This window comes from Tripterygium wilfordii, chromosome 8, assembly GCF_013401445.1.
Source record: "Tripterygium wilfordii isolate XIE 37 chromosome 8, ASM1340144v1, whole genome shotgun sequence".
NCBI classification, from domain to species: Eukaryota; Viridiplantae; Streptophyta; class Magnoliopsida; order Celastrales; family Celastraceae; genus Tripterygium; species Tripterygium wilfordii.
Window position 1 is genome coordinate 4,219,165 of NC_052239.1, and position 24,347 is coordinate 4,243,511.

The 24,347-nt window shown below is 37.3% G+C and overlaps 4 protein-coding genes across 4 annotated transcripts; 2 read left to right on the plus strand and 2 right to left on the minus strand.

Moving 5' to 3' along the window:
- The first annotated feature begins 206 nt into the window (after positions 1 to 206).
- LOC120003977 lies at positions 207 to 4,263 on the plus strand. The gene is made up of 4 exons (XM_038853157.1): positions 207 to 364; positions 1,376 to 1,619; positions 2,856 to 2,916; positions 3,504 to 4,263. The coding sequence occupies exons 1-4, from the start codon at positions 294 to 296 to the stop codon at positions 4,076 to 4,078; spliced, it is 951 nt and encodes a 316-aa protein (XP_038709085.1). The 5' UTR covers positions 207 to 293; the 3' UTR covers positions 4,079 to 4,263.
- Positions 4,199 to 7,433, minus strand: LOC120003976 (probable beta-D-xylosidase 5). Its single transcript, XM_038853156.1, has 5 exons — positions 6,582 to 7,433; positions 6,327 to 6,496; positions 6,141 to 6,238; positions 5,295 to 6,059; positions 4,199 to 5,118 (listed from the first exon to the last, which is right to left on the minus strand). Exons 1-5 carry the CDS (start codon positions 7,272 to 7,274, stop codon positions 4,445 to 4,447), a joined length of 2,400 nt encoding a protein of 799 aa, XP_038709084.1. The 5' UTR covers positions 7,275 to 7,433; the 3' UTR covers positions 4,199 to 4,444.
- Positions 7,434 to 11,669: 4,236 nt separating this feature from the next.
- LOC120004050 (vacuolar-sorting receptor 3) lies at positions 11,670 to 20,484 on the plus strand. Its single transcript, XM_038853270.1, has 12 exons — positions 11,670 to 12,200; positions 13,431 to 14,123; positions 14,208 to 14,296; positions 14,723 to 14,792; positions 14,868 to 14,951; positions 15,190 to 15,266; positions 15,360 to 15,441; positions 16,578 to 16,660; positions 16,745 to 16,811; positions 18,607 to 18,735; positions 18,832 to 18,941; positions 20,037 to 20,484. Exons 1-12 carry the CDS (start codon positions 11,879 to 11,881, stop codon positions 20,133 to 20,135), a joined length of 1,905 nt encoding a protein of 634 aa, XP_038709198.1. The 5' UTR covers positions 11,670 to 11,878; the 3' UTR covers positions 20,136 to 20,484.
- Positions 20,485 to 21,345: 861 nt separating this feature from the next.
- LOC120003561 (transcription factor bHLH84-like) lies at positions 21,346 to 22,736 on the minus strand. The gene is made up of 5 exons (XM_038852579.1): positions 22,625 to 22,736; positions 22,159 to 22,511; positions 21,799 to 22,053; positions 21,554 to 21,685; positions 21,346 to 21,453 (listed from the first exon to the last, which is right to left on the minus strand). Exons 1-5 carry the CDS (start codon positions 22,734 to 22,736, stop codon positions 21,346 to 21,348), a joined length of 960 nt encoding a protein of 319 aa, XP_038708507.1.
- Positions 22,737 to 24,347: the final 1,611 nt, after the last annotated feature.

Below are 24,347 nucleotides of genomic sequence, written 5' to 3' on the forward strand. Positions count from 1 at the left end.
ATAGATGAGGGTTTTTTTGTTGATTTTGAGGTATACTTAGTAAAAATTGGGGTGTAAATAAGATTCTCATTTTAGATTCTATGTCCTTATTAATAATTATTATTTTTAGCTCTCCTCTAATCCTGTGAACGGAATCACACCTCGAACGAAAAGCAACACATGAACCGTTAGATCCGTGATAGCTGCCCCACATTATATCCGGTATAAGCCTGCAACTTCTCACACCAATTTTACATTTCAGTACTACAGAAGCGAAGCCGAAAGCCCTAATTGAAACGACGAAGAGAGAAGCCATGTCTCGAAGGGAGGGTCGGGATTCAGACTCCAAACGACACCCTTCCAGCAGGTTCGATAGGGATCGCAGGTACTCTCTCTTTTACTTAAACGTGTATATGTCAATGTTTCGATGGAAGTGGGTTTCTGGTGGATGAGACTTACAAGGTAAGTGGTTCTGGGACGGTCAAGTTTGATTCATGAATTGATTGTTAATGAAACTTTAATATTGGAGAATGGCGTGGAGTTGAATTGGGTTGAATGGTAATGTGAGGTGAAGAAACTACTTGAATAATCTAAGCTGATTACAAGTTTAGGGTTTGGTATTTTGGGGTTTAGGGATAGGAGTCATGGAAAGCCTTTGCATTATTGGTTAACTCTACTTTCCTTTATTGGGAACTTGTGCCGGCGTAGTGAGTTTTTGCATCTACATTTTTCGCCCATTGGTAGCATGATATACTTTATTTGTAGCCTTGGACTTACTCATGGAAAGATGTATTTTTATCCATTTTGACTTATTTGCCCTTGATTGCCTTGAAGCATTGGCCTGCAAATGATTCTTATTATAGCAAAATGAGGTGAAAGAGCGAAAAGAACAGGAAAATTTGCATCTGGATTTCATGTTCCGAACCCTTTGGGGTAAGGAGTGGCATACGGATTGAAGTTGCCAAGTCAGTGAAGGAATCTAAAAGGGGAAAGAAGGTGGAGTTGGTCTTTTAATGGAGTAGTCAAATGTTGACATCCCATACTCTCTCTTTGGCTATGGTTGATTCTAGTAGGAAAGATAGATTGTTTCTGCTAATTTACAGTAATCCATGGACGTTTTTGAGTCTTCAGCATTGAACAATTTTTAAGCTTTATTGTGCTATTAATTACACTGACCTGTGAACATTTTCTTTGCCTTACCTCTTGGTTGCTATGTGGAAAATGTAGAGCGCCTTATGAAAATCAGTGACTGTTTTTTCATTTTTACATAGCTTACAACTGTTGTTTGTTCCGTTCATAAGATATTTTGAATCATGATAACTAGTTCTCCCGATACTTGAAGCATGGAAGGGTTCTTCAAATATTACCTGCTTACATTTTCCTTGATGTGCTTCAGTCCTAAAAGAACAAGAAGGGATGGAAAGCCTGAAGCTGGGAGGATATCCAGAAATGCTACTACGGATGTTGCAGACCATACGGATCGTGATCAGAGGCACCGCCACCGGAAGCAAGATGCATTAGCAGTGGAGGCCCCATCTGCACCTGATTCCAAGGCAGAAACTGCATTCGTGAACAAAGAAGTTGTGATGAAACCCAATGAACATCATCAAGGGGCTAATTCCAAGGCCCCATATTTCCAGGTGTTGTTTCATTTGTTTGATATGTATTATTTTAGTTGTTTTTTCATGCAGGTTATGATGCTCCTGATTTTTTTTTCTGCATGTGATTAAATTAACTAATATTGGTGTTTGTACTATCTCTTGAGTCCAATCTTCTGTGGGAGTTCGATGTTGCTCACTGATAAAAACAATACCTTGTGACTAGTAATGGCTGCAGTTGTAATGTTGTACTGACCATTTTTTTCCCTTTTGGAAAGCCCTTGATTGATACTGGATTCATCTGAAAGTGAGGAGGTATTTGATTATTTGTTATGTTTACGGCTCTTCCAGCTATTTGCAATAATGTAACTGGGCCTCCTTTATTTTTAGGTCTATCCCATGGCCATGAAGTGTACCCTTAGTAATATGTAGACCTATAAATTGTTCATATATCTTCTTTTTTATCACTTTTGACCTGGTTTTTTAAAATGGTGAGAGTTGATTGCTTATTTTTATCCTTTTGATAACTAATAGTCTTTTGAAAAGGTAAAAAAACGAGTTATAGCAGTAAATGACTAAATGGAGGTGACATGGAATTACTTCTTAAGGGGATCATTAAGCAAGATTTGAAGGCGCTGATGTGTCACAAACATGTGAAGGAAATTGCAGTTATAGTGGCATGCAATCAGTTTGGTGGCCTCTTGAATTTCACCATTTCTAATTTATAATTCAGGATTCTCGTTAGCGTTTACTTTTGTAATAGTCACATCCAGCTCACCTCAACTTAAGAGGCTTCAGTTTCTTTCTAGTTTGGAGTAAATGTACACAGATATAATGATGAAGTTATATGCAAGTCCCTTGGGACAAAAAAAGAGGGGAATTCAAATTTTTACGAGTCATCAAAGTTATCCTTAAGAGTTCTTCAATGAAATTTAAATATTGTGTTAATTTTGTATCCATGTGCAGAAAAATACCATAAAAGTTGTCTGTATATTTTGGGTTCGTTTATAAGTGGTAAAAATGATCAATTCTGTGCATGCAAATCTGTAGAAGTACTCAAACCGCTCATCCCAGGCCCAGCATAGGCATACTTTTTGTCCTGTTCGGGTAGATGATTGTTTACATTCGTATTTTTTTTTAATTTAATGACTTGGTTATTATTCAGTGCATACAAAACCTTTTTCCTGGGCTCTTGTAGCGGGATTCTGTTAGGCCCTGTGCCTTCAAGTGCCTTCATGTATAACACTATTGGGCTTGCCTGTGCGTGTCTTATAACAGCATGATGAGCGTGGCAATGCCAGGCAAGTTGGTCGAAGCTTTAGTCGGAAAGCATCTAATGGTAAGCTCTAGAGTTTTATGAATGTTATGTTAGACTTCTTTCCTTGAACTCATTTAGTTATTTGTGCTTGGGAACTTTCCTTTATCCCATCCCCTGACCCTATTGTTAGACCTGTACCTATCTCCCACCTGGCTTTTTTTTTCCTTGTTTTTTTTTTATTAAACCGGTCTTGCAAATCTCCGTGTTTTGCCTCAATCCTGATTCCTGCACATGATTGTTTTTAAACTTGAATGTGCATACACACATGGAGACAATTAATTTAGTTTTTAACACATTTCTGGTCTGTTGGCTTCTTGAAATTATAAGGTCTTGTAATTAACTTTGGTACTAGTATGATTTAAAATTTTGCCACCTTATTGAAGAAATATGTATAATTAAAGGCAATCAATGTTTCAATTAATAATTTTCTGTTTAAATGTCAATTTTGTTCCTTCTCATTTCTTCATTTGCATTTTCGAATATGGAGATGCATCAAAACATTGTCGTATGATCCTGGAATTTACATGGAGTTAGATTATACCAATAGCATAAACTCTAGCATTCTGCCTTGTCTTAATTGTATTGCTTACTCTTCTTTAATTTTGTAGAGCGTGGATGGAGAGATTCAAGAGATTGGCGTAATGAGAAGGAAGCAGGTCATGACACACATTCAAGAGATGGGAAACCAGAAGTCAAGGAGGATGAGAAGAATGTTTGGCGTCATGACAGGTTTCTAGAAACGGAGGCTAATCCTGTGCCACCTGCACGTAAGAGGCCTGCATTTAGGGAGAAGAAAATTCTAGACCCTGAATCTTCTGACAAAGCTGCAATGGAGCCTGTTAATATGAACAGATCTGATAATAGTGCTTTTGGAAGTGAAAAACGGGAGGAAAGAGACCATAAGACTCAACATCTGGACAAACGTGAGAAATCATATGGAGCTGATAGGGTATCAAGCAGAGGAGAAGCACTGAGGGGTGGCTTTCCACCGAGAGAAAGGCATGCTGGCAATGGTGGCAATTATGGGGGAAGGGATAGATATGGTGGTAGGCAAGGGTATCACTCAAGTGGCGGTCGAGTGGAGAAATGGAAGCACGACTTGTTTCATGAGGCTAATAGGAGCCCTACCCCGAAGAATGAAGAGGATCAGATTGCAAAGGTTGAAGCACTCCTGTCTTCATAGAAATGTGGTAGCATTTGTCATGGGTTTTGCTTTGGCATGCTTTGTTCAAAACAACCTGTTTGTGTTAAAAACATCGGATCTGTCCTAAATTTGTTAAACTAGAGGGTACATATACCTCACTGGAGGTGAAAGTTATGGGTTATGCCCTGCTTTCCATTTTGATAATAGATCATTTATTTTGTTGCCAACACCACCCATACATACTTATTACAAATAAGTGTACAATACTAAACAATGTCTCGCTTTGGAGCTACTAATCTCACATAAAAAAGCAGCCTGAACATCAACTGTTGCATACTACAATAGAGCAGCAAGTACACTATGCATCAATACTTTTGGTGGTGGTGGTGCTGCTGGTGCTATGTTCTACATTGAGACAATACTGCCTCCTGTCACTGTTGAAGCCAGCCTGAGATTAAGACGGTGCTGCAGTCGGCGCTCACCGGAAGAGCCAACGACAAGTGTGTGCTGCCCCAGAATCAACTTCCTATCCCCGTTATCATCCACCAGACTAAGTCCCTCGCACACATTCAAACTCATTGTCACATTTTTTGTCTTTCCCACCTTCAGTTGTACCCTCTCAAATCTAATTAACTGTACACTTGGTGCACCATTCACCCCTCCTGAGCGCGGAGGCTTCCAAAACACTAGAACTACATGCGCCCCATCTCTCCGTCCCTTGTTCTTCACTCCAATCACAATGTCAAACTGTGATTTCTCACAATTTACTGTTGAAACGTGAATTACTTGAGCATTGGAATCCGGATATTGTTTGGCAATGTTGGAATTGGAAAATGGGATGTTGTTTGTGTCAAAATTGGATGTTGGTTGGACAAGGAAGGTAGAAGGGGCAGAGACTATGAACTTGGAGTAGGTTGAGTAGCTTAGTCCATGCCCAAACTCATAGATGGACTTGCCATTGTAGAATCTGTAAGTTCTTCCAGGGAAGTTTGCTGTGGCATTAGCCCTCATATTCATGTCTGTCATGGCCACCTGATCCGCATACTCCTTCGGATACCACGTAAACGGAGACCTTCCAGCTGACAACACAAATAAGTTATGAGAAGAGTTAAACCACACAGAGGTCGCAAAGCCATCTTATTAAGCAACGAGCAAGATACTATTTTCGTGGGTTGAACCTGTGACGTCTAGATTTTAATAAAAAAACTTAAGAACGATATAATCAAATTAAAACGTCGACGTGCTAATAATTAACCTGGATTATAGTCTCCAAAGATGACTTGAGCAATGGCATCTCCTCCAGCTTGACCTGGAAACCCTACCCACAGAATTCCTCCAATCTTGCTGTTGTTCTTTGCAAAAGAAACATCAATTGGACCAGCAGACATAATAACAAGAATCACTGTCCCATTTGTTGCACTAACAACTTCCATCACAAGTTTCTCTTGATACCCTGGCAGTGTCAAGTTCTCTCTGTCCAATCCCTCAGCCTCTATAGACTGATCAAGCCCCACAACCACCACCACTGCATCAGCCACGGTCGCAGCCTTAGCTGCTGCTCCGATTAAGGTCTCGTCACTGCATTTGACACTCCCACACCCTGCCTCATATGTAACTGATGCTACATATTTCTGCAGCCCTTGCAAAGGGGTCGTATAGCGACAAGGTATGCCTGCATAGTTGCTTATCATTGTTCTGGTGACATTGGCATTTGGTCCAATGACAGCCAAATTCTTGGTGCCATTTTTGGACAAAGGAAGTGCTCCATTGTTGTCAAGCAAAACAATTCCTTGCCTTGCTGCATCAAGAGCCAACTCTTGGTGATCATCAGTACATACATCAGACGGTCCAAGATCCCCGAATGGGAGCGATTTGGGATCACCCTCGAAGAACCCGAGTCTCATTAGGACTATATAGTTATATACCAAGGCCTGGTCTACAACAGACTCGTCTACTTTCTTTAAATTTACTGCATTTTCCGTGTACTTCCCCAGATAATTCCCACAATTCATGTTTAAACCTGCATAACAAAGTAGAAAAAAAATCATATTGATAATTTTGAAGATAAAAAACATTTAGAAGGGAATTATATTTGTTTTACCTGCTTTTAGAGCCAAAGCTACTGCATCTTCTGGTGTTGAAGTATAGTGAATGGAGTTGTAATAAACCTCTATAGAATCACAGTCTGAGACAATGTATCTGCACAAAGATTGATAGGATTTACGCCGGCACCACATTATATATATACATATACATTTATATATATCTTATAGAAATTGAGACAAACCCATCAAGATTCCATTGGCCTCTAACAACTCCTTTGAGCAAATCCGGGTCAGCGCAAGTAGGAATCCCATTCACTCTATTGTAAGAACACATGACACTACTGACATGTCCCTCTTCCACACAGCTCTTAAATGGTGGTTGATATGTATCCTCCAAGTCCTGCTTTGTTACCTGCAACGGCACACAAGTGATGATAAGTACCTGGAACAAGAAATTCTCCTTCATGTATACAATTAATTCATGTAAATGTGAACACCTTTGCATCGAAATGAAATCGATCAATGCCTTTCCAGTTATCAACATCATAAGCAGTGTAATGCTTGCAACAACTTGAAACCTTGAGTTGCCGGCTGTTATTGTTCCCTTTCACTTCTTGTAATCCTTTGACATAATTCACAGCATATCTTGACACAACCAGAGGATCCTCCCCTGGCGTTTCTTGGCCACGACCCCATCTCGGGTCACGGAAAACATTCACGTTAGGACTCCAATATGTTAACCCTGCTAAACCCACATTGTACATGGCGCGAGCCTCGTCAGACACCACCTGCCCCATCTTAAACCATAATGTAGCATTGAAACTGGCTGCTGATAGTATCACTGCTGGAAAACTAGTGGCACCGGGCACGGTGGCGTTGAAACGTACTGCAGGACCAACATCAGAGACCCCGTGAAGTGCCTCGGACCACCATTCGTAGGCAGGAACGCCTAGTCGGGGAATTCCAGCAGCCGTGTTCACCAATTGTTGCACCTTCTCTTGTAGAGTTAGCCTTGACACCAGGTCCTTGGCTCGGTCCTCGAATGATAAGGAGGTGTTACAGAAAGGAAATTGGTTGCTCTTGTTACATGCATATTGTTGTTGAGACGTAAATGGGATTAGTAGGAGCAGTGAGAAGCAGAGAGGGAAGAGAAGTTGTTGTATGTTCATGGCTTCCTCCCAAGCTACCATTTCACTTATTTCTGCAAGAATGGAGGCGTTCGCATTGTATTTATAATGGATATAGTTACAAGTACTTGGTTAGGATGACTCTCATGGCTAGCAAGATTGATTTTCTTTGCAAAACGAGCCTTGTTGCTTGAGATTTGAGACAGAGAGAAAACATTTGGACTAATCAGATTGTCTTTCTTTTAGCTCACTTGTGGTACCAATTTATGTAGGCATGATGCTCCCAGAATAAGATTTGAGTTGGTCGTGTCAAATACGCAAAAAGATAAACGTCGGATCTCAGTAATCTCAGTTGTTAAAGTGTATGGACGAAAATTAAGGTACATATGATGTGCGCCACATGCACTTTAAATGTTGTCCATAAACCTCAGCAACTGAGATCATTGTTGTGTCAAATATCCCACATCGGTTTGAGATGTCCAAATCATGTGGTTTATAAGAAATACTAGTCTCTACCATTTAAAGAAATTTTTTCCCTTGCCCTAATTACCATTAAGTGAGATGACCCTGGAAGAACAAAGTTGTGCAAATCCGATGCTAAAACCATTAAGTGAGACGACACCGTGGAAGAACAAAGCTATGCGAATCTGATGCGGAAACTGATAAACTCAAAACGGACAATATCTTTGATGCAAGTAGAATTGGGATTTTAGTTGCGTGAAACAAATAATTGTAGCTAGTTAATCATGTTTTCAAGTACTAACTTGTACGAAAAAGATTGGGCACTAGAGTTGTTTTATAAGCTCAAACTTGCTTCCAAAGCAAAGTTATGGTGTGGATAAAGCTTGTTGGAGATTGGCAGTCATGGAAAGTTGCCTTAGAAGAGACTACAAAACATCGTACACGCCTGAATATTATGCCCACAAAGGCACTATCTAGTTTTCCCACAATCAAAAGTGACACTCTTTGAGTAAACTTTCTACTGAGATCCCAATATTCCATTCATCCAATTATCACAGTATTAAGAGAAGTTAAAAATTAACTGGGCCCATGATTAAATAATGGGCCAGACCCAATTTTGTAGCCGGGTCTGCACTTAGCCTGGTATGAAAATAGGTCCAATTAAAGATAGCTTTATAATATTTGATTGAAGGGCTCAATGCCAAGCCAGTACTGAGTACTCATTCTAGCTTTATAATATTAGTCTAATATTCATTTTTGCAAAACAGTAACATGATGATGTTACTGTTTCAAGTAGTAACATTAAAATAGTATCATATAACTATACGATCTTAGATTTGAACTAAGAGTACATCTCAGATCTTACATTACGATGTCAGATTACATCTCAGATATAACAAGATGAAGACGAAGACGAAGAATGATAAAAAGAATAAGAAAAAGAAAACGAAAAAGAAATTGATCTCTCCAAATCAATGATGTCAGGTAAATCGAATTGATAGATGATACGAAGAGATGATTATGTTACAAAAGAATGAAATCAATCACGGAATCAAATGACAAATCAAATCTGGTTGAAGTTTCCGCAAAATAGAAATTTCACATAAATCAGGAAATATTTAAAAAGAAGGGAAAAAATGGGTTACAAAATTATTAAATAAATAAACAAGTAATTGTAAGGAAAAAGGTACCTATGTGATAAAGTTTTTTTTCCATTGGACCTATGCGTCCACCTTAATAAGATGGGCACCAATATGTCATTTGCCGTTGATTAAATGAGAAAAGAGAGAACATTTTGGATATGGGAGAATCAGATATGAAATGTTGACAGATAAATCACAACAATTACATAATCTTTCATTGTGAAGTGGACTTGTTCATATTTTGCTCCAAAAAAAAAAATGAAAACCAAAATATTTATTTGAATTTAATTTGCAAAGAAACGTTTATTTTGTAGCTTTATTTTGTGTTGCCAGACAATTTTTATCAGTCAAAAAACACATCAAAGTTCAATACCCCAATTAATGAAGCTAAAATTTCTAAGCCAAACACCAATCCAAATGGAGCCACTGTGCTTCAATGACACTTTAATATGCTTTTAGGGTAACAGAAAAGTCTATTTAATACAATTACTTTTCTTTGAATACATGATATTAATTTTGATTTTTGAAACCAATTCTCATTAATTATATATGAGAAAAATAATTAGGATTTTCAGAATTGCTCAAGGACAAGTTTTATCGATGTAGCTTGTTTTTCTAATAGTTGATAAACTATCATTTTGCAATAAGTTAATAGATTTGTGGTTTGAGAAAAACAAAGCTTATCATTTTTTGTGTGTTTAAGGTCACAAAATGTGGAACAAAACAGTAGTATTTTTTTTATTTTTTTTCCAAGAAATTGGTTTTCATACCTTCTTAATAGTTTAATTTCAAACTAAAAACCTAGGGAATCCAAGAACTATATATTAAAAAAACTTTACATAAATTTGTTGAGCTGAATAAATTGAATAGCCTAGTTTTTGGTGTGTAAGAGCATCCACAATGGAATGATTTTGAAGTGTTTGAGATGATACTTTCTTAATAAATTAAGTGCTAGATGTTCGCAAGAGAGAATATAATTTAGTAAAATTTGGAGTATGTGCTCAAGTAGCACCATTGTGGATGCTCTAAGAGACTTAAACTTTGGCATGATTATACTTTAAAAAAATGTTAAGGACTTAGGGTTGAAGACTTATTCGAGCATCTGAGTGTCAGATCGGTCAATAAAGGAATTCCCAAAAAAGTTTGAAAGTGTTTTTAAAACTTTGAATACGGGTTAATACAATTTTTTATCACTGAAAGATTAAATATTTTTCAATTTGGTCACTTTAAGTTTAAATGTTTCAAGATGATCACCTAAAATTTTTATTTGTTTCATTATAGTACCTCGATCAAAATTCTCACATTTCGATCCGTCTAAATGCCTATATGGCATTTTGACCGTCAACTCCAACTCACATACGATTTATAAATATTAAAAATGCAGAAAGCAATGAATAAAGAAAAACTAAAGTACTCCTCATTTAAATATGTCAAAAGAATATAAAGATGGCCCCATGGCCGACCAGAAGCAAAGTAAAATAAAAAACAACTACAAACCTAGTAGTAAAGTTTGTAGATGCGGAGTATGTATTTAAACGTGGGGTGATTGTAAATTTTTCTTTTTCTACTTTTTATAGTCTTCATGGTCTTCAATGGTGACCATCATCCCTTGTTTATCTGACATGATCTTTACATGTTCTATCATGGTGGATTGTGAGAAATTGTCTTCTTGCTTGTTGCTTGAGTGACAAAGTCAAAACTTTTCATAACTGCAACATCGTTAGAGTAATGAGAATCGTGGTGAAGGTCTCAAGTCGTGTCCCTTCTTCAAGGTGGATATGGGAGCAATAGACACATGCAATTTGCGTCAGTCTCCTGAAAAACAGGCCTCATACTGGCTGTTGAGGGAAATATGTTGGTAATTTCCACTTTGTGACTACTCCTGTTTGTTTGAACATGGGAAAGTGTCTTCTTGTTCAAAATGCAGGACTAACGTGGTTATGATCTCTAGTTGTTGTGAAGTTGCTGGAAACATGTTTAAGACATTTTAGGGACGTGCAGACTGTGAACTCCGAAATCTCCAAAGCTTCTTCTGCACTTATCCAACTAAAATATCAGTTTTCATCTAACAAACTGTTTTAAAATAGAATAAAACATTTTAAACAATAAATTCCTTGATTGTTGCTTTTCAGACATAACTCTTCAGATATTCATGATTTTTATCAACTATCACTTGAATTTGGGGAAGGTAAGTTAGAGCATCCACAATGGGATGATTTTGGAGTACTTGAGATGATATTTTCTTGATAAGTTAAGTACTAGATGTTCACAATAGGTATAATGGAATGTATTTCAAGTACTTGAAATGTTATTTTTTTGATAAGTATAGCGTTACATGCACATAATGAGTGAAAAGTGACGCTTGAAAACTTAGTTGTGAAAAAATGATACTTGAGAGTTGGAGTATATATATAGTTGATGAATAGTGAAGAGAGATGATGAAAGGGAAGAGAGAGGTGAGGAAAAGTAAGAGAGAGATGATGGAAAAGAAGAGAAAGAAAATAGAGAAAATGAGTACAAAGTGTTTAAATGTATGGAGTGTTGATGAATAATATTCATTGTGAGACCCATCCATCCAATTAAATTGTGCCACATAAGAGAGAGGAGAAGAGAAAGAATAATTTTAGAGTGTTGGATATTACCAACACCACTGTGGCTGCAAAACGTTTCTCAAGTGGGATTGTTTGACTCAATTAGTGGGAGTGTTTGACTCAATTTGTTAAGAGTTTAATAAGATAAGTTCGGTAGTCCCCAATCCACATATTACATATATTATAATTATATTATATTATTTTCGAAATTATTAATATTATATAAATGTATATAATGGGAAAGAAAAAAACAATATTTTCAGAGAGAAACCCCTTCGTATTCACAGGCGTTGATGAAGGTATCTGCATTTCCAACTCCTCACTCCTTTCACAGTTTCCACAAACACCGACAAGCACCTGATTTTTGTTCTCCAAAAATTCAAGACGCAAACCTTGAATAATCCTCACAAGAGTTGACTGTAAAACCGGTTCAATAATTCCTCTTCTCTCTCTAGAGATCCCTCAGAGAGAAATGGAGGTGAGGCTGCGAAAGCCGGCTTCGGTGCTGTCTCTTGGGTTTTTGTTACTTCTATTTCTTTCTGTGGTGCCGAATTCGACAGCGAGATTCGTCGTGGAGAAGAACAGCTTGACGGTCACGTCGCCGGAGGATATCAAGGGAAATCACGATAGCGCAATTGGAAATTTCGGGATCCCCCAGTATGGGGGAAGCATGGCAGGCGCTGTGGTTTATCCGAAGGAGAACCGGAAGGGGTGCAAGGAGTTCAGCGAGGTTGGGATTTCGTTCCAGTCTAAGCCCGGAGCACTGCCTACCTTCGTTCTGGTCGATCGTGGAGGTAGCTTCCTTGTACTTTTTAATTATGATTTATCGGAATTCAGGTTCAGTCGTGTGCGTTTGTTGTTGCTGGAGGTGTGCAGATTTGTCTTTTGACTGATTTTATGAGTTTTCTGAGGTTTGATTGGGCTGTTTTAGGGTCTTTAGAGGGCCCCTTATGTTCTGTTGTGTCAATTTTCTTACTTTTGAGCTCACAGCAGACTATTTTATACTTGCTGTGAGCTAGTGTGCTTCTCTTGGAATGAATCAATTTTTCTGGCTTTCATCTGAGTTAAGTCTTTGCTTTACAGTTAGTTCCTATGTGCGTTTTTGTGAGGTTTGATTAAGTTGCATGTCCCTAATAGCTCCTTTTGTTTGAGAAGGTTAGATTTCTCATTTAGGTCCACTTTGCTTTATTAGCAATGGCCTTATTTTTAGGGGCAAAAAAACAAAGGAAAGATATGTAGGTCTTTTCAGTTATTAGCAAAGCTTCTGTTTCATAGTTTTAATTTATCTAGATTATAGGATGTTCCAGATGTTGTATGGTATTTTACTGTTGTTTCTCTGTTGTTATTGTGTTACCTTATTCTTCGTGCTGTTGTTAAGTTTCATCCTTTTAGTACCTTTTGGTTCGTTTGTGAAGTAAGGCCTTCCTAAGGCTAGCTATAAAATAAGTGTTTTTTTTTTTTTTTTTTTGCATTCAAGGCCCTTTTGCTTTTGTTGATTGTAAGTAACCCACTTTTAGCATACTCTGCGCTTTAATATTTACTCACTGTTTCATTGATCCAGTAATTTCTTTAACAGTGATATCCACTTCTTATACTCTTTGGCATGAGCATTCAGAGGTCATAAGTAGTTATCTTTTAGCTGACAAAGGAGGTTTGCATGAAGAAATTCTCTAGTTTTAGCTGTTTATATGATTTCAGGGTATAATTTGGTATTTCAAGTTATTGAGGAGTATCATTTATCTGATTTTTGTAAATCTTCCAACTTTAATATCCTTCAGGTGCTCACAGCATATAACTTTATTGTTTTTTGTTTTATCCCCTGGCGTCTCTAGTACTCTTATTGCTCTTGTGTTGCACCACCTATGGGTCTTTTTTCGGATAGATTATTGCTTACCGAAAAAACATTTGACTCTGGATTGAATTGCTTTCTCTCGCACCTCATATGTATTTTTTGGACAAAAGAGTTGATCACTCCTGAAACAGAATTATGGTTTTGTTTTTGACATAGTTCTTATGTTTTGCAGATTGCTTTTTCGCGTTGAAGGTGTGGAATGCCCAGAAGGCAGGGGCATCTGCAGTACTTGTTGCAGATGACATCGAGGAAGCATTAATTACTATGGACACTCCTGAAGAGGATGTTTCATCTGCTAAGTATATAGAGAACATAACAATACCATCTGCACTTGTTACCAAGAGTTTTGGTGAAAAATTGAAGAAAGCAATCAATGGTGGAGATATGGTCAACGTGAATCTTGACTGGCGAGAAGCTGTTCCACACCCAGATGATCGCGTTGAGTTTGAATTATGGACTAACAGCAATGATGAATGTGGAGTAAAGTGTGACATGTTGATGGAATTTGTGAAGGATTTCAGGGGTCCGGCTCAGATTCTTGAGAAAGGTGGTTACACTCAATTTACACCACATTACATAACGTGGTACTGCCCTCAGGCATTCACCTTGAGTAGACAGTGCAAGTCCCAGTGTATCAATCATGGAAGATACTGTGCTCCTGATCCTGAACAAGACTTTAGCTCAGGTTATGACGGCAAAGATGTAGTTCTTGAAAACTTGAGGCAGCTATGTGTGTTCAAAGTTGCAAATGAGAGCAAAAAGCCTTGGGTGTGGTGGAATTATGTGACCGATTTTCAAATTCGTTGTCCCATGAAAGAGAAGAAATACAACAAGGAATGTGCTGACACCGTTATCAAATCTCTTGGTAAGTAATTTATTATTGAATCTGACTATAATGGTCAAGGAGGCTTGCACATATTTTTGAATGCTCACGTGACATTTTGTGCAGGACTTGATGCTAAGAAGATTGAGAACTGTATGGGAGATCCTAATGCTGATGCTGATAATCCTGTTTTAAAAGAAGAGCAAGATGCCCAAGTAAATTTTCTTTTCTGTTTAATTACCTCTGCTCAGTTACTTTTGCAAATTTTCTGTGGAGAATCCCTAAGAGAAGTGAAATGAAGGCAAGAGAAGGAAAACAAAATTTAATCTCCTCTCACACATCTGTTGATATAAGGGGTAAAAATGAAGGGTTATATTGTGAAGTATGTGGGATCCCTGAACTTATTTGTTTAAGGCATGTATTTTTTGTTTTGTCAATTGCTCTTTTCTATGTCTCACTGAGCCTATCCGTCTTTGCTCCAGAGGAAAAAAAAATCAGTGGACCTCGAAGAAAATTAAGAATTTTATCTCTTTACTTCTCTTTTGACTATTTCTCTCAATCCAAAAAAATTGTTATCGCTATATGATTCCTTAAAGTATTTATGATTTATTAAAACAAATCTATGAAATTTGTTTCTAAAGGTTGGGAAAGGATCAAGGGGTGATGTGACCATATTGCCTACCCTTGTCGTGAATAATCGACAATATCGAGGTCTGGTTCTTGTGCTTATTTTGTTGGATAGATTTGAATTTTTTTTCTTTTGCTTAATGAAAAATATCAATGCAGGTAAGTTGGAGAAGGGTGCTGTTTTGAAGGCAATATGTGCTGGTTTTGAGGAAACAACCGAGCCAGCTGTTTGTTTGAGTGGCGGTAAGCTTTTACACTTAATTTGGAATTAGTTAAAATTGTTCCAGTCTGGTTACTTGAAGTTTCATATATGATTTTAGTAAATTGTATGATCATGAACTTGCCAAGCTAGTAATGGTAGAGCTCTGTTGAAGCTAATTTAAGGATAAACCCTTTGGAACCACGGCTGCAGGACCAGCACAATCTAATTAGAAAACTATTATAAAGTATATAAATCTGTTTCTTACTCGTTTTGTGGCAGATGTCGAGACAAATGAATGCTTGGATAATAATGGTGGCTGCTGGCTAGATAAAACAGCCAACATCACAGCCTGTAAGGTGCAACTACAATTTTTTGCTTGGCCTCTCTCTCTCTCTCGCTTGTGCACAAATGCTTGTATTTATTCAATTGCTGATGAATCTATTTCACAGGATACATTCCGAGGGAGGGTATGCGAATGCCCTTTGGTTGATGGTGTGCAGTTCAAAGGAGATGGTTACAGCCATTGTGAAGGTTAGATGCTGTGATTATTCCTATTTCCTTTACTAATATTAAATTAGAGTTTATACTGATGGACATCTGGAACTTTTCTGGTGCCTTTTCAATAAATTATGGACAAATTAATTTTGGCTTTTATGCGAAAGAATTCTGAAAATCAAAGGAGGGTGCTTGTTTGTGGGTCCCTCAGTGCTGGATGTATTTATAGAATTAGAGTTGGTTGGCCATTGGTAGGTAATACATTCAAATTTTGTAGTGAGAATGAGATTTTATGGTGTAACCGTGAGATAAGATAAGAACTAAGAATATTCAATTTATTGTAGAAGTCCCAATTGTCTAATAAGGTGGTTTGTCCATTGGAAAGATACGAATTCATCAAAAATTTCACTCGAAGATTTTAAGATGGCTAGAGATAGGCCAAAAAAAACCCATGGATGTGAAGTATTAGTTGCTTTGTTGTGTTATTTTTCTTCTAATTTTCCTTTTTGTTTACTGTTAACCATGGTTGTTAAAATTGTTCGATTCGCGATTCGTTTCGACTTTGAGGTAAAACGATTTGATTCGTAGCTTGAATCGTGAACAGTTTGATGAATCTATCGATTCACGATGCGATTCGTACCTATTCTTACGATACGCACGATTGCAGAGGCTGAGGAAGACGAATGATTTAATTATGAATTTTTTAAAAAATAATTCAAAACGTCGTGTTGATTAATTTTTTTAAAAATAAAAATAAAAGTCCTTTCTCTAGTCCACTGTTCATGAAAAATCTTTTCTATGTTCACGAAAAACCCTCCAACCATGTTTTGTTGATGCTCATTATATCTAGCATCCTTTGCCAATGACTAATTTATCATATCAGATCAAGACAAGAAATATGAAATTCATGTTAGATTGTTATAATTTATATATATGTTTTCTAGTTCCATCGATCTAGTTTATATGAGTATGCATATATTTTACAATATATTATTAAAAATTAAGTGAATCTTACGATTTACGATTCAAAATTTTGATCAATCGACTCATATGATTCAATTCGATTTGACAGCCTTGCTTGTCCTGTTTTTTTTTTTTTTTTTTTTTTTGTCTTTTCTATTTTTCTGTAAGTTATATGTAGGACATCATGCAGCGGTTATTTTGTATTGCAGTTAGTGGATCTGGGAGGTGCAAGATAAACAACGGAGGTTGTTGGCATGAGTCTCAGAATGGGCATACCTTTTCTGCTTGTGTGGTTAGTGAGATTCATTTATTTGATTAGTTTAACTTTTTGGTTCCCTCACTCAAAGAGTTGGACGCTTGCTTTTGCTCTGTACAGGATAGAGATGATGGTAAATGTCAATGTCCTCCTGGGTTTAGAGGAGATGGTGTCAAAAGTTGTGAAGGTATGAAACGCTCACATTGTCATCATACTACGTTATGCTTTGCTGAGGTGCAGAAGCAGTGTCAGATTTTTTTTATTTTTCTTTTTGGGATTAGAGTGTAGGTTTTGGGGCTAAATTTGAATTCCTTTCCTCAAGTAAGGTCATGACTCATGAGGCTCCAACTTTTAAACCATTTGCTCTACTTAAGCGTCAAATTGATTGGAAATTCAGTTCTTGAGTGCTAGTGTGGTCTAGGCTACCAAGATTCTAATAAATTTCAGGTGCATGGCATGAAATTTTCATTATTACATGTGAACATGTGGCTCAGTGGTTAAATTGCAGAGGTGCAACTTAGAGGTCATAGGTTCAAACTCCATAAACAACCTCTCCGCATATTATGTGGGGGAATGTTGCATACATCTTGCATGTCCTCGACCCCGCCAGTGTGAGTGCATTGTGTACGGGAGTTGTTTATCTTTCTTCTTTTTTTTACCTTTTAATTTTTTGTTTACAGACAACATAGCTGGTTCATGCACCCCTTCCGTATAATTAGGAATACTGAAACCATACAGAGATTCTAGGGTACACAATCACAACGGAAGTGACACCCCGGGGCAGTGTTATCACGAGGCGGCCGGCCAAGCGCCTAAGTGCGCCGGGCGAGGCGAGGCGCGGCGCAGCCTAAGGGCCTCGCCTGGCTTCAGCCAGTTGCAAGGCTAGTCGGGCGTGTGCGCAGGAGAAAAAGTGAGGTTTACGAGGGTTTCTTTTTTCAAGATCTATTTTTTAATGTTATTTTAAAGAGACTTCTAGTTCTAGGACAAAAGGGTTTGGTGGATTTTAAAGAGACTTCTAATTTTTGATGTTATTTTAAAGAGACTACTAGTCAAACATCTTTGCCACCTAGATTGACTTTGCTGCCTCTCGCGCCTCTCTGCTGCAGCGTCTCTCCGTCGTCTCTCCTCTCTCCTCTACTGAGTCTCATCTCTCCTTGCTGCTCTTTCTTCTTATTTTTCATGTATGATACAACTGAACTGCTCCTTTGATTGTTAGCGCTTCAAAGCTTTCTGTAAAATTTACAGCCTTTGATTGGCTCCATTATTAAGAACAAATCGACATCGATTTCCTCATCATCTTTGGTTCTTGATACTTTCGCTACTAAATGAAATTGCATGTATGTTTGCAATCTAGCCAATATAATATATTTATCTTTTTTTACAAAAAAATTGTGCCTAGCTTCGCTCGGGCGTGCGCCTCGGGCGTTTGAAGGGTCGTGCGCCTTTCGCCTTAAATTTTGGCAAGCATTGCTAGATTCTTTTATAGGCAAACATGTAGCCTAGTGGTAGAGTTGCAAGGGTGCAACCTAGAGGTCACGGGTTGAATTCCTTGAAACATCCTCTCCACATTTTATGTGGGGGTAACGTTTGCATACACCTTGTCTGTCCCCGACCTGGCCCACTGCGGGAGCCTTGTGCACATTTGTTGTTTACTTTTTTTTATTGCCAGACTCCTTCACCTGTAACTGCAAGTTATTATAAAAAGTTCTGAGAGCTGTTAGCATGATCCAAGTTATCAAGGATAGTCCTTTGTATAAGTGTCAGATGTGGATTGTAGACTACTGAACTTTTTCTGTGAATGAAAAATAAACAGTAGTCTTACTGGTTGGACTTAAATGTATTCTTCCATAAAAATGGTTGGAACGAAGAACTTTGCTTTAAGTTGTCTTGGATTAATAGTTTTCCATCCTCAACTCCTTTAAAGGATATCAGGGAGTAACTCTGAGCTTTTTCATTATGTTCCTGATTTACTAATGATCCAGATATCGATGAATGCAAAGACAAGAAAGCATGCCAGTGCCCTGAGTGTAGCTGCAAAGATACCTGGGGAAGCTATGACTGCACTTGTAGTGGGGATCTCTTGTATATCAGAGACCATGATACCTGCATAAGTGAGTTCTGAGAGCAGAAATTTGAAAAGTCCGAAAATGTGTACTCATGATATGCAATAATATGGTGCCTGATTGATATCTATCCGTTAATGGCAGGTAAGAGGGCAACTGAAGTTAGATCTGCTTGGACTGGAGTTTGGGTCATTTTGATATGCTTGGCTCTGGCTGGTGCTGTCGGATATGCTGTGTACAAATACAGACTCAGGGTAATTTCAATGCTTTATTCTTTTCTTTTCTTATGTATTTTCTTGCCTAAAACAAAATACGAATTTGGTTTCTTAACTTTTCGCCTTTGCTTACATCATATAAACAAGGATCCATTTATCTCTTGAATCTTGCTAAGGTAATTGAGGGGCCCGAGCCCTTTTATACATTTCCCTCTTATTTCACAAGATGATAAAAAGGAAAGTGAAATAGAATTTGATGAAACTCTGCATTAAATTTGTGTAATTGTCAGTCCTTCGTTATCTTGGTGTCTTCTGTAAAGCTCTAGTTCGGCGTTGGCATGCTTTAGGCCACACTAGTGTCAAAGGAGTTATTTGCTAGGACTTAAATATGAATATTTGATGAGGCTGGTGTCCAAAGGGCATATTCCTCAGTTTTTGGTAAGTTCGTCATTATTTCAGGGTGAGTTGAAGTGTCTTCAGCCATATCCTTGTCAGTGTCCAAACTGTCAGCGAGTGATAATATTGATTTGATAATTGTATAGTACAAAACGAGCCCTTATGTAGGGAAATAGAGCAAAAATCAAACCTAGAGACTAAGGAAATTTAGAAATAATGGATACATAATGAGAACTTAAATCAACATAAACTAGGAAACTAAATTATAATAATATATTCTAACATAAGAAATTATCTCAATGACTAAAGTTGCATGAGTTGCGAAAGACTTGATTGTTCAGGATCAAATCTTTTCCGCCCAGCTTTTTCCCCTCGTGGGCAAGGATAGCATGAGGTTGTGAACTATGCCTACAGCCACAACCTCCTCCCGGCACTTTTGGGAGAGAGTACTTGCCACTAGACTATAAGGGCATTTGTATTAAATCCAATGATGGGGCAAGCTAAGGGAGTCTCTGGTTTTGGGGTCCAAGGTTTGGTAGGAAAATCTGAACTAGCCTGACAAGGGATGACAGGTCAACAGTGACCTGCTTGGTGTCTATTCAAAAAAAAAAAACAAGAAGAAAAATACTGATGACTACAAAACATATATTTTTAGCCCTGCTTATTTACATACTTGTAAGCCGTTTTCATGTTTTGATGTTTCCTTCACCCCAACCCTCAAAACTCCATTTTCCGCAGTCATACATGGATTCAGAAATCAGAGCTATCATGGCCCAATATATGCCTCTGGATAGTCAAACTGAAGTTCCAAATCACGTCCACGAAGACCATGCATAAAAGGAGTGACACCGTCATTCATCTTTCAAGGGTTCTTCTATATGAGGCAGATAAGAGTGTTTACGTTGATGCCTTTTTATTCAGGCATGAGATTTGAACCGAAATCATATATCTCTGTAAATTAAAGTGGACAATAAAGAGATGCAAATTAGAAGTTGTTCTGTTGTTTGTTAGGATTATAACATGATGAATGGTTGAGTTGAGATTTGATTTGATTTGGGGCAGATTTTTAGGGATTTGGCTGTAACTTATATTAGCTTTGGTTCCCGTCCCTTGAATCTTCTCCAATAACTTATGACAATTATGTAATTGATTCACTCAATATATATGGGCTGAACTTTCTTTTCCATTTTCCTTTGACTTTAGAGATTTTAAACTTTTATATGTTCTCTCTTTAATCTGGACAAAAATGGCACTGAACTAGAGCTTTGTCTATTTTAGCTTTGAAATGCTTGCTGTGCAGTGTTGTACTTGAGTTTGATAAACTTGTTATTTAAGATCCATTCATGATTGTATCTCATTTCACTAAACAATATATTTCTTCTTGTGCTGGATCGTCACATATTCCAGTTCTGTTAGGACTGGTTTTCTCTTTTCTTTTGCTTTATTTTTTTATAAATTTATATACAATATTTCAAGTTAGGGTCACCTGTAATGTATGATCTTTGCTACTGTCGTGTAAATTAAAGAGACATTTTAGGAACTGCAAACTCCACATAGAATCCCAGTACGAAAAGTAAAAAAGCATACTAAAGTATTTGACCGAGTAGGACATATATAGGATTATCTTCTTGTTATACTATACACCTTATTGCTATAATAGCTATGAGAATGGGAGTCGGTAATGAGCGTCACGAATAGTTCAAATGAAACTCATGTGTGTGGTATCTTATAAAGTTCTCGAGTTTGAGCTTCTCTATCTCCTTCTCTTATAATCAAATAATAATGATAATAATAAAGCTAGCAAGTTCTAACTTTTATTTTAAGTTATCAAATAATAAATTAATAACCATCTAGATAGTACCAAGGTCTAAGGTGACGACGCGGCAGAAAAGAAATGAATGAAAATGAATCTGATAAAATATTCTTCTTCAAGAAGAGTATGAGATAATCATGCCATAGTGGCAAAGGCTTTATTTTTACTCAAAGAACTTTACATAAGTGGTGTATTGGTTCTTAAAATCATATTTCATTTCTGCTCTCTTTCTCCTTATCTCTTAGATTCATCTTTGTGAGTTGGGATTTTAATGTCAAGTCCAATGTTCATTCCATTGTAAGCAATGGGAGCATACATCCACAGATCATCTGAGCTCAATAGCTGCAAAAAATACCAAACAAAAACTAAATTAAAAACCCATATCAGATCAGTAATTAGTTGATCCAATCTCCTGTATGAAGGTTTTTCTGTGTGTTGGTACCTTAATTTGAAGCTGCAAGAACTTGACATACTGCACAGCATCGTCAAGCATTGTACTGATGTCAACCTTTGTTCCATTTGGGACAAGCTTCTGCAGAACCCTCAGCCTCTCATTTATTCTCTCCCTCCTCTTCTGCAAAATACAAAAGAAAACAACTTCTGTCAATTCATTAGTTGTTCATCATATTTTGGCATTATTTGTGCCTTGACATATATATACATATATATAGTAATGTGATTGCTTACCCTTGCATAGCAGCTCTGGGGATCAGTGGCTGCACCTCTGCTTGCTTTTGTTTTGCCATTCAAGTTAAGGGCAGAAGTCCCTTTTGAGCTCAAGCTACAACTTTCTCCTTCATTATTCAACTCCTGAGAGCCACTTGTCCCGTCGTCCTCCGAGCAGCAACGGCTTGTGCTTTGCCAGTATCCAGTTGCATTAATGCCATCCTTTTCAATCTTCTGGCTCTTCTTTGGTCTCAGATTTCTCTTATTATTCTGAACCTACAATTGTTGAATCACAATGAGAATGGCATTCTAAGCAACTGTAGAAGAACATTACACATTTGAAGAAAATGAAAATATATCTCATCAAATATATAAACTTACATTGCTCATACTCCGCGACCTTTTCCTAGAACTCTCATCTTCTATTGCAGCTGGTTCTGCAATTTGCATCTCTGATGATTCCATTTGGGTCTGCCGCGTATTCTTGCTAGATTCCGGCGACCTTTTAGCAGACTGATCATCATCTGGATTACCATCACTCATATCTTGGTTCAAGCAGGTGTTATCATCAACTTCAATCAGATATGGAGCAGCATTGCTTGTAGCAGCTGCATCTGCCATTGCCATACCAAAATAATCCATCGAAGCTATCGGGTTGGAATCGTTAAAGTAGTAGCTCTCTTGCTGGCTCGAATCATGGTGAAACAACTGATTACTACTATAACTACTATTCCCTTGTGAAATATCAAATGAATTATTATCATTATCAGAAAAACAGTATGAACCTAATTTATAATTGAGTCCTCCTGATATGGCCAGAATGTTGATCGAACATCAAAGCTTAAACCCCCGTCGAGCCGCTCATTTTTGAGTAATTGTGCCATGGAATCAGCCTCCTCTGTGGTGGTAAGAAAGCTCCACTCTCTATCTGCAGAAATGGATCCAATTATAGGCTCCATTGTCTGTTCTTTTTCTGCTAACAGTTTTAAAACAAGCTTGATGGATTTGAGTGGGAAGTGGTTGAAGAGGAAACAAGATCAAGACCAAGTATTTATATAACCAATGAATGATTAGCATGATATGACAAAGTCTCCAAATTCTGTGATGAGTCCATATGTATGGGGCGAAGTACAACTAAGATGAAGGGATTTTCTTAAATATGTGCAACCCTTCATGAACCCAGAAGAGGCAGAAAGAGTTTGTTTGTTTTTGTTAAGACAGATTCAATCATCATTTAGAATTAGAAACTTAGATTTGGAATGAAATTAAGAGAGGAATCACAGTTGGCAAAATCCACACAACGTGGGGGGGTCTTTGATTCATTAGTTTCTTCTTCAATCATCATATTATTATGGGGAAAATAGGACGGCTGTATGTGGTCGTGGAGATGATGCTATGGACATTAGACGGTTCCTTTCTATTCTATCAGTATTTTCTATTCTATTAGTTAGTATTAGAACTGTCTTTGTTAGTGATCCCGGCTCAATGAGTCTTTTCTTCCGTGATGAACCGTTGGCATCAGTCTTAATTTTGTCTCTGTGAACCGAGGAGAAAGTGAGGAGGAATTATACCATGAGAGAAGTAAGGAGGTCAACCTCTTGCAAATATACAACATGCATCGTAACCAGACAATTAGTATTCTTGATTCTGTCCCCTACACTTGTTTTTTACTAAGCTCTTTTTACACTTTTTTAGGTTACATGCATGTTTGTAACATGAGATGTGTGTCCATTTATTATATGGACTTCAAATCAATAATCTTGTAATATAATTAAGGATATATACTTGGTAAATGTTATATAACACAGTTCACATTTTTCAATCCATTGACACAATAATTTGCCTTAAATATGTATTGTTAATCTTATAGCACATATTAGCAATTGAGAGGTTTCTTGTATCATTTCATATATATATAATGAATTTTTGTCAAGTATTTATGATTTATTAGGAGTACGGTTTTGAGTTTGGGCTACTAAGAGACAACATATCCGAAAATGCATGTAGCAGAATTCAAATGTTTCGTAGGATATATAGTCACATGAGGGAAGATAGCGTAAGAAATGAAATTATTAGATGTAAAGTAAGAGTAACACCAATTGAAGACAAGTTGCGAGAAAATTATTTAAGATGGTATGAACATGTATAACATAAAGATAGCGATGTGATGGTAAGGAGAATCAAGAGAATTTGTATAGGAGAGCATATGAAGTGAAGAGGAAGAACTAAAAAGATTTGGCTTAAAGTTGTAAACAATGATTTAGATTCAATATGATGGAAACAAATACGAGTATTGTATTCCCATTGATTTTCTCATAGATTTGTATAGCCAATCCAAAATTTTTGAGATAAATACTCAGATGATGATGATAATTTACAATTTATCAAGATTACACTTAATTTTGGTAACAACTATACTTAAACAAAATATAAGATTTGATAATAAGCTTTAGCCTTTAGGTCTCATGCATAGTAGTAGACCTATATGTGAATCCATGTATCGACAGAAGAGAGATAATAGGACAGCTAGCTACCACTTTCTCAGGTTTAATTATTAGTTTGACACATAT

Excerpts from the sequence above, each read along its gene's own strand:
- LOC120003977 (XM_038853157.1), top strand. The coding sequence starts at position 294 with ATGTCTCGAAGGGAGGGTCGGGATTCAGACTCCAAACGACACCCTTCC. Across the intron at positions 365-1,375 it reads AGGTTCGATAGGGATCGCAG|TCCTAAAAGAACAAGAAGGG; the intron begins GTACTCTCTCTT and ends GATGTGCTTCAG. Across the intron at positions 2,917-3,503 it reads TAGTCGGAAAGCATCTAATG|AGCGTGGATGGAGAGATTCA; the intron begins GTAAGCTCTAGA and ends TTAATTTTGTAG.
- LOC120004050 (XM_038853270.1), top strand. The coding sequence starts at position 11,879 with ATGGAGGTGAGGCTGCGAAAGCCGGCTTCGGTGCTGTCTCTTGGGTTT. Across the intron at positions 14,297-14,722 it reads AAGAAGAGCAAGATGCCCAA|GTTGGGAAAGGATCAAGGGG; the intron begins GTAAATTTTCTT and ends TTGTTTCTAAAG. Across the intron at positions 14,952-15,189 it reads AGCTGTTTGTTTGAGTGGCG|ATGTCGAGACAAATGAATGC; the intron begins GTAAGCTTTTAC and ends GTTTTGTGGCAG.
- LOC120003976 (XM_038853156.1), bottom strand. The coding sequence starts at position 7,274 with ATGGTAGCTTGGGAGGAAGCCATGAACATACAACAACTTCTCTTCCCT. Across the intron at positions 6,239-6,326 it reads GGCCAATGGAATCTTGATGG|ATACATTGTCTCAGACTGTG; the intron begins GTTTGTCTCAAT and ends ATCTTTGTGCAG. Across the intron at positions 6,060-6,140 it reads AGCTTTGGCTCTAAAAGCAG|GTTTAAACATGAATTGTGGG; the intron begins GTAAAACAAATA and ends TTTGTTATGCAG.
- LOC120003561 (XM_038852579.1), bottom strand. The coding sequence starts at position 22,736 with ATGGAGCCTATAATTGGATCCATTTCTGCAGATAGAGAGTGGAGCTTT. Across the intron at positions 22,512-22,624 it reads AAATGAGCGGCTCGACGGGG|GGAATAGTAGTTATAGTAGT; the intron begins GTTTAAGCTTTG and ends ATATTTCACAAG. Across the intron at positions 21,454-21,553 it reads TCTTGCAGCTTCAAATTAAG|CTATTGAGCTCAGATGATCT; the intron begins GTACCAACACAC and ends TATTTTTTGCAG.